This window comes from Atta colombica, unplaced genomic scaffold (genome assembly GCF_001594045.1).
Source record: "Atta colombica isolate Treedump-2 unplaced genomic scaffold, Acol1.0 scaffold207, whole genome shotgun sequence".
NCBI classification, from domain to species: domain Eukaryota; kingdom Metazoa; phylum Arthropoda; class Insecta; order Hymenoptera; family Formicidae; genus Atta; species Atta colombica.
The window spans coordinates 2,597,349-2,607,037 of NW_017259302.1; the positions used below are offsets into that span (position 1 = coordinate 2,597,349).

At 30.1% G+C, this 9,689-nt stretch overlaps 1 protein-coding gene across 1 annotated transcript in view; it reads right to left on the reverse strand.

The window, feature by feature from the left end:
- The window catches only part of LOC108687455 (solute carrier family 41 member 3-like), an 11,079-nt gene extending 6,228 nt beyond the window's left edge, over positions 1-4,851 (reverse strand). Inside the window, exons 1-3 of the mRNA XM_018193222.1 lie at positions 4,499-4,851; positions 906-1,013; positions 2-263 (exon numbers count right to left, since the gene is read on the reverse strand). Coding sequence (XP_018048711.1) covers positions 2-261 — 260 coding nt within the window. The 5' untranslated portion in view covers positions 262-263; positions 906-1,013; positions 4,499-4,851. The remainder of the gene's footprint in view (position 1; positions 264-905; positions 1,014-4,498) is intronic.
- Between the last annotated feature and the right edge of the window lie 4,838 nt (positions 4,852-9,689).

Consider the following 9,689-nt stretch of genomic DNA (forward strand, 5'->3'; position numbering starts at 1 on the left):
AACTTTCTTCACGAAGACAGGTTCCGGATTAATATTCACATTCTTGTCATTGTTTTTGTTAATGTTGTCGAATTTCAGTGCAAAGTTATCCTTGTCGTTCGGCGACATTGTTACATGAGGTATGGTGAAAACTTGGTCTCTGACTCTTCCAACGTTAGTGTCGTTTACTAAACTAACATTATTTCGATTGTGGTCTGCCGGCGTGAGATCAGTGCCGTTCATCAACGTCGGTTCAATCTCCAAGTTCGGAAAAGCGACCATATCTGAAAACCAATGGCTCAATTAAGCAAAAAATTCATTCCGATTTTATTTGAGCTCTTCGAGAAATCCCTGATTTAACCGAGAATCGTTTAAATAGAAAAACATAACAGTTTTCAAATAGGCAATTAATTTAATAATTGTAATGAAGCTTAAAATTTGATTAATGGAATTATTATTTAATGAATTATTATATAAATGTAATTGCTCTAGTGGATTATAATAATTTATTATAAAATTATTGAAAATTAATAGATTATAATAATATAAGATGCAATTATAAAATTAATATATGTAAATTATATAAAATTATTTTTTTATTGTAAGTATTTATATTTTCAATGATTTATTTGTCTTCGATAAGATGTACAACTGAATGAATATGCATATAATTGAAAAGTATGGGAATTAATTCGCGAATATATAGAAAACAAATCTAAAATTTAAAGGAGCTTAAGTTATCAATGTATTTATAGTAAGTAATTACGAAAATAATTATTATCTAAAACGAAACGAAATTTACACAATTTTGAACATGGCAAAATTTCGGAATTGCGCAAAGGGTTTTAATGATTGTTTTTCTTAGTGCATTCATTGTAGTAAAATTTAGTATTATATAAAATGTAAAAAAAATTTAGTACACATACCGAATTCGCTGTTGGCCTACGGTGTTGCAATAAATGCCTGTTCGGCAAACTTTAGGATCAACTTGCGATAATCTTACGTCGGATCTGCCTGTTTCTGCAATTTTCAACCTATAAAAATTGAAAATACGCAATAGATCGTTAAAGATCATCCGGGCTATCAGGAAAACTGTTTGTCGTTACTGTCAGGTAATCAAATGATTTGCGCATGTTATCGAGAACTCGTGTATTAACGATTTTAACACCGTTATCGCACTGAGCTTATCACGATTCGCGGCTATTGAAGCCATTGTAATTGCATATCTACTCGAGACCATCGTGCTTATCGAGGAGAGGAAAAAAATCGATTAACACGACAGGAGTATAAAAATGTAAAGACGAAAGAAACAGGAGGTCAGGAATCCGAGAATTGCGATTACGCAAACGCATCGTTTACACACATTCTTTGAACTAGATACCGTAAAATTTTTAAATTTAAATCCGAACTGCGTTTTTTGAGAACGGAAACTCGAAACTCACATTTGCTCGCCACAAGGCATTCGCGAGCGTGAATTAAAATCGATAGTTTTATACAGGATGTTCCACGAGACTTTTGTCAAACGCTTTTTGTATTATAGATAAAGCGGATTAAATTAATTGTGAATCGAAAAGTCCTCTATCATTTTGCAATTTTCGCTATAGTTAACGAAATATTAATTACTAAAAATTGCCGAATATTGGTCTTCAATAATTTTTTACTTAAATATCAACTTTACAGAAAAATACCAAGAAATAAAAATTATTAATTTTTTTTTCATAGAACTCTAAGAATTTGTTCAGAATTTTTTATCAGCTTTTTAGTACTGCATTTTCTCATTTTTATTGACATAAGAAAATACGGTATTACAAAATTTTTACGGTAGTACAAAATTCTGAAAAAATTCTAAAATATTCTTAGAGCTCTATGAGAAAAAAATAAACAATTTTTATCTCTTGCTGTTTTTCTATAAAATTGATAATATTTGAGTAAAAAATTATTGAAGACCAATATTCGGCAATTTTTAGTAATTAATATCTCAATAATTGCAAAAATTGCAAAATGTAAGAGACTTTTCGACTCAGTTTAATCTGCTCTATCTACAAGAAAAACGTTCGGCAAAAGTCTCGTGGGACACCCTATATAAAACTAATTATTTGCCGACATTGGACGCGTAATTCATACCAACGAAAATGTTCACTAAATAGAAGCAATTGATATCTAATCGCAATGATTTATGTGTTTTCGTACAATATGAGTTGTGAATCGTCTGTAAAAATAGAAGTTTATCATTGGCGCATATTTCTACCTGTTGAAACTATTAGATATTGAGGCACATGAATTAAGTTAAAAATCCTGTAACAAATAATATGATATTCGAGATAGGAATTCTATAATAAGGAACAAGAGAATTAATTATTATTCACCAATTTAAAGTTTCTTTGTTTACAATATTTAAATTTCGATTCAAACAGCAAATATAAATACACCGAATGAAATAAAATAATAATTTTTAAAAAGTATATAATTTTAGCAAGAATAGCATTTTTTCCTCATATATAAAAGTTTTAAGAAAATTACGTACACACATCATATATCACATTTCTTTTGTTTCATTTCTTTCACTAAGGAATATTTTTCAATAAGGAAAAAAAATTCTGTTCTGTGTTGCAGTCTTTAATGCAACGTTCAACCTATTTAAACGCATTGCTGCTTATCAGGTGATATTTTTCAATGGCAAGTTGAAGTATTGTAGCTGAAGTAGTTTTTCTTTATAAAACATCGTTGATATTTCTTAATAATTCGCCATCGATAATTGATAGCGATAATCATGAATAGTCAAGTCGTTGCTCCGACCGAAAGGCTTGGTGCTCCTGATACTTCGTGTAACGCAATATGCAGAATCAGCGGGAGCGTCGCGATTAATTTGATCACGTTTGGGATGATAGAAGCAACCGAAGCTCTCTTTCGCGTTGCGACTTAATCTGATTGCACGTGTCACGGGAACTGAATTACGCTTGCGTTTGCAGAAAAGAGACGCGTGCGTCTTTTGCTACATTTGCCTACGATTTGTAACTTTCAATTCGTAAAAATCTAGGAGAAATCCGATTTAGATCGAGTCGAGTAAATCGCGGCGGACAGCTGATGACGATTTGCCAAATTTTGAGATGATGATTGTCAATCAAGGATAATAATAGATAAAAGACGGACGGAAATTATAAATAATAGATAAAAGAAATAATAGGTAACGTAAAATAAAATAATTAATTAATCCAGGAATTTTGTGCTTCATATTTCTGCATTTTATATATACACATATATGTGTGTGTGTGTGTGTGTATGTATGTATGTGTGTGTGTGTGTGTGTGTGTGTGTGTGTGTGTGTGTGTGTGTGTCAAATTTAATTTAATGAACAAATAAATGAACAAAATGATGATTATTAATTTTATTAAGTTAATTTTGATAAATTGTTTTTGATAAATTGATAAATTGCTAACATTAATTATTATATTTACTATAATTTTAATTTGATAACCGACAAAATAAGTAATCGATGATTATAAAATTAAATTTGATAGATCTCTATTCTTAATATAATTTTATTTTAACGTATTCTTATATTTAATTGTAACTTTTTATCTATATCTATTTCTTTAATTCATAGGTGCCATATGGAGTTTGATGCTATAATTATGTAGAGTGATTCAAACTTTGTGCTCTCGATCTTGCGTTTTGATCGGAGAGATACAATTTATCAATAATTTTAAAAATTATCGTATTGAAAGAATATTTTGATATAGTACCTATTATATTATAATTTTATCTGATATAATTCTCACGACGACGTAGCAAACGGTATTCGCGTAAACAGATAAATAATATTCTTTCACTTTAGACTTTGTTCAAGATTAATTGCGTGCTGAAAATTGCGGTATCGTGCGAGATAATCATTTGGTACGTGTGTTTTGCACCACAATTTTTTGTTATCCGAAATTTGTAAACAATTTGTTCTTGACACGTCCCCTCGTAAAGCCATTAATACTAATTACTCAGCAAGGCGTTATTACGACAGATAAAGTATAGTTGCATGTGTATTTTGAAAAATGCTTTAAATCATTTTGCAAATTAAATTTATCTTGATTTTTAAGAATTATTTCAATTACATTATTAATTCATTTTTTATCTACTCGCGTTTTTAAAAACAAACTTTAAGAGTCACAAATTGTACACTAATTTAAGCAATTTCATTTATTTTATATTTATTTGGAATTTATTGAAATTTGATATTTCTTGTTGTATGCTAAAATGATAATAATTTAGCCATTTAACTTTTGCTATACATAAAGATTCAAGATCATTTGTCATAAAGATTCGAGATCATTCGTCATTTTCGTGAGGGTCAAGTTTGCATCTTTCAGGGTTAAAGTACGAAAATTTTTCGGTTATATTTATCAGTGATCAGTCACACAGTCTATCTGACCATTGGGACTTGGTAACAATTCAATAACAAAGCTCTTAGAATTATATTAATTATTGATAAAAAACAAAAATTATCCAGATATCATGGTTTATTACTTACGCAGAAAGCTCACATTGAATTTGCGCCAGCGTGTCGAAGTTCACTGATGAAACTCTTGTTCTTGGAGAATTCGTCGATGTTGAGGATGGTATCAGTAGCCTGGATGATGGCCTCGATACCAATTTGCGAGCGAATGTGCGGTCTTGAAATTCTATGCGTGTTCTTCCGCGAGACTCACGTGAAGCGGCTCGCGACAAGTTCGAATATTCTGTTGAGATTTCCAGCGTTGTTAAGTGTTGTGCACTAGTTAAGAAGAGTCTAGTTAGCGTGCGTTTGATCTAGTTGGAGCGCACAGAGGTGTCCGCGTATCGCGCACGGTTCGGCTTGACTAATAAAAGAAAACCACAGTTTGATTGTCGGTAGGTACTCCTACTCGTCCTCGTTCAGGCGCTCGTACGTCTACCTCGTCGTGTCGATGTATGCTATGCACGTGCGCTATCTCGTCGACGATAGGTGGGAGTCCGATCCTAAGGCGAATCGCGTGTGCTTAAAGATCGATTCGTGAGCGAATCGGAAATTCAGACTTCTCCGCCTGACCTTTATACGAAGGATTACCGCCAGAGAACAGAGCGTTATTAGGAATTACGGGATTTACGTTGAGATGCGGGGATGCATTTACGCAATATACGGTATCCAGATTATTTTTTCTGAGAAAAAAGATATAATGGATGTTTAACACGTTATTTACCCAGCGATTGTTGTGCGTCTTATCATATATATTAAACTAAAACGTTATTATATAATGATAAATTATTATGTAATATATTACCTTTATGTGTCCTATATTTACATCATTAAAAAATCTTACATTAAATTTGTATAAAATAATTAAAATTAAAACGAGGAATCAAGTCGCTTATATGTATTAAAAATTCGTAGGTCTTTTTTATTTTTATACTAGTTTAAATTTATTTATTATAAAGATTAATTTTTTATAAGTACTTTAAAAAAATTTTGACGCCCGTCACTAATAACCATTATAGCAATCAACGTGTTAAAATAGGATTTTCCCATGTTGCGGAACATTGGCGCTCTAGTGTTTGCACAGTAAAAAGCATTGAGAGGATTATTGATTCCTAAAGTGAACTACTCAATCGAATTTCGGCGATAGTTTATCCATAAAATTTGTTAAAACTCTTTTCTCTGAAAACATAATTTGGAATAATTTATATTTAATTTAAATTATTAAAAATGGCACAATATCAGTAATTCAATAATATATTACTATACTTTCTGAATGAAATTTTATTCCGAGAATGAGTTTAAGATCGATCGATGACTTTAAGCATAAAATGCGATAATGGAAATTAAAAATAGAAGAAAACTGGTTGCTGTATACTATTAATAAATTAAAATCTTGTCAAGATTATTAATAAAGTATTGGGAATATTATCGATAAATTGTAATCATTAAATGTACATTTTTCTGTTTTCTTGATGAATAATAGAGTCAATTAGATTTAGAATCAAAATTAGATATTCGATTAATCGCTTGGATATGCAAATCAGTCATTAGTATTCCTTCCATTGACAAATCTCATTCTTAAAAGATACGAATATATATGTACAAGGACTTCACGTTTTGTAAGTATTTAACCTTTCAAATTTATAGGAAGATCCTTGTTATAAGCCTTCGGCTTATAAAAGGAAAATTTTCTTCAACGAAAACAGAGAGAATAAACATATTATCGATGACTTGCATGCTTGACATACTTGAATCGCGTGTCTTTAATTATCTTTTGCCGATACCGAATGCCAAGCACGTAAACCTTTTATTACTCCGCGACTACGAAAGGCGTTGATGATTACTATTTAAATGTGACGTAAGCGTTCGTATCACGTGAATCATTAATCAAGTTTTAGGATATTTACTTACTTTGAGGCAGTCGTCAATGCACCATGAAAAATGAGTCATTAGTAGATTTGCGAACTGTTGTGTACACGCGATGCGAAATTCTTAAGAACGCGAATTAAATAAAAATACTGATCTTTCTCTTGGCTGAGCTTCACGACGACGCGCTTTGCGAAGTTAAAGTTTCAAGCAGAGAGTGAGTTTTCAGCTATGATGTAACTACTACGAAAGACGAATGGAAACTAAAGCATAAGACTCAATTTATCGAAAGGAAGGGATTTTTTTTAAAATACAAATTATTGATATGAATTGAATAATAACCGTTGATGTTGATTTATGATCCTAAACCTTTTATATTTCTAAAAGGAAAGCCTTTTCTAAGAAAAAATATAAGAACCAGATGTGACGGTCGAATACCATTTTAATGAATAATATCAGTTCTATATAAAGAAAATATTTTTTTGTTTCGGATTCTAAGAAAAGGCTTCTAAGAAAAGGACATTTATGAATTTTCTTCAGTTTCCAGAAATATGTAGAAAGTTTTCTTTCTTTAACGTACATATATTATATTTCTTTGTAATAATTTGTTGTTTCCATAAAATATGTTTTTTTTCTGTCGAATATTATTTTATTATATTAATAAAATTTTTTGTCATTAAAAAATGATCAATATTGAAAAAGATATTTTTTCTTCATTGAAAATACAAGCACTTGAAAAGATTGCTATTTAAAGAAGTTTAAATCATTAATATCTTTATTTGAATGTTATCTTTTTTTAATTTTCTTTTTTAAAATTTTTTAATTTTTATTTTTTTGAAATTACAAATAGTATAATAGTAATATGTGTGCGCATATACATATGTGAATGCAATTATGACCTGGTATGCTCTTTTATATGCTGAGAAAATCGTGTTATTTTATTATATTTATTTATACCAGTTAGCAGATAGTTCCATCTTTGTCTCATTTAGGATCGGTTTTGTTCGAATGAATTATGCAGTAATTTACCTTATCTACTGGATAAATATAAGAATAAAAGAGTAAGAGCGTAAAAGCGTAAAAGAGTAAGACAATGAGTATCAATCATAAATTCCTAGAATGAAAAGTGAACAGTGAAAAATTCCTCCATTAACTTTAAATATTTTCACTTTCCATCCTTTGAGAAAGTTTTATGATTGACACTCTGAAGTTTAAGGTACCCGAAGATGGAACAACCCAGGCCCATTTTCATAACATATGATTATCTAAAAATTAAAGATTAGAGAAAGAAATTTATAAATAAATTTTATGGATAAAAACGAGCTTTAAACTCATATAATTTTTGAAATCATTTTTTAATAAAACCTGGAAGAATCGAAATATCCTTCAAATATTATATATTTTTAGAAAAAACTCAATTTTCTTCACCCTTTAAAATAAAGAGGAATATTTAATTCTTTAGTTAAAAGGAATTTTGGAAACAATTCTTAGAAGTAATTAAAATTATGAATAAAAGGCCTGCACAACATATAAATAATAATTGTTATAAATAACAATAAATTAATGAAATGTCAGAATATTGCATTACGTCATTCTGTACATAATTTTACATTAACTTTAAGTCCGCTCGTTAATCAAATGATATATACGAGTCCCCTCATCCTTCCGTGTACATGTTCCATGAATATTGTGTCACCCACAATGTCTGCTACGCTATCGGTATACCAGACACGCAAACATGGTTTTACGCAAGAATTCACGATTATCTCGTGACCGTCAAAAACGGGGAAACACCACGTCTAAGTATCGCAGAAACGATCGTAGATCATCGCTTAGATCTCCCTGCATTATTACACACCGGCGATTACGCCTGTGTCGTCATCCGGCGGCGGCAATCATTTTGGTCCGCGAATAGTCATTAATGACAATTACCTGTTAAGTTTGGACTGACAATTTTGATTGGCAACTGTGCATGTAGTTTGACCGGAACTAAGAAACGCACATTTAGGGAAGATTATTTTGTAATGTGACATACTTGTGAATTCTTTTTTTTCTTGTAAGAGCAATATTATCTAAATTTTGAATTATTGTTGATAATTTTGGCATTGATTGCTAATAATAATAAATTTTAATTATTATTAACTTTTCATTTTCTTATGTCGTAACTTTTTGTTAAAGTTTGATGGAAAATACATCTTGAGAAAACAAAAATTTATTATTCTAGGAAATATATATATTGGGTTGTCCGGAAAGTTCGTGCTGACTAACTTATAATTTAATAAATGTATACTAAAATTTAAATTTTCTGCATTTCAATTTTCCTTCAATATCGGTATGAACTTTGCGGACAACCCAATATTTCAGAAAAAATAAATTTTTGACTAGAAATCCTGGGAATCTAAGGGAAAATTCGTCGATTAAATGATGTTAATTTTTGTCATATAATGAAATGTTAAATAATAAAATTTTCTTGTGAATAATGCCTGAAATTATTGTATTTTACATTATCTATAAATTGGTTTAATTGTAATATATTATATAATTGTCTTCAAGAAAAAAATTACTCTTTTTTTTTTCAAATTAAAAATAATTAAATTAATAAGTATACTTTTTAAATTAATAAGCTGTTCGCGTATTGCAAGCGTTTTAAATTAATGAGAGTGGAATTAATTTTGTTTGTAAGATATATAATATGATATTTAAGATAAAGCTCACACACGTAAAAATATGGGAATGATGATATCGGATGGACATGATATTGCTGTGTTATCTGAAATCTATAAACTCATCAATTCGTTGCTATTCTTATCGTAAATGTTCGGTAACATTATTAAATACAGACGAATTTTTAATTAAATGAATTTTTCATGTCAAGTTGCGATATTCGCTACGATAAATTATTGTTGAAGAAATGAGTTTTCACTACCACTAACCGGGATTGCACTAGTATATTATCGATCGGATATCCTTGATTGTAATTGCATGTGACTCCGATATCTGTCTGTAGAAAGCATTTTCTTGCATGTTCATCGCAACACACGCTTGCACGATGTGAAAAATATTTTTTTGCGTAACATATCGAACGATTAATACACAGTTAATGAAACACGATAGTACGTTCGAGATTCAGAACGCACACTTTGAAGTTGTCGATCGACAGTATTAAGCTGGTGTTGTAAAACTGTTTGATCAAATAATAATAAACCGCGAGCTAGTTCGGCTTACCGCAATATTTGAATTGTTTGAAAGATGATTTAAACTGTATATTGTCTCCATTTTGAGAGATAACAAGGATTTATGATTGAATTCGACATATAATACACACATCCACAAAATTTTAGAATTTTTCCTAATAATTGTT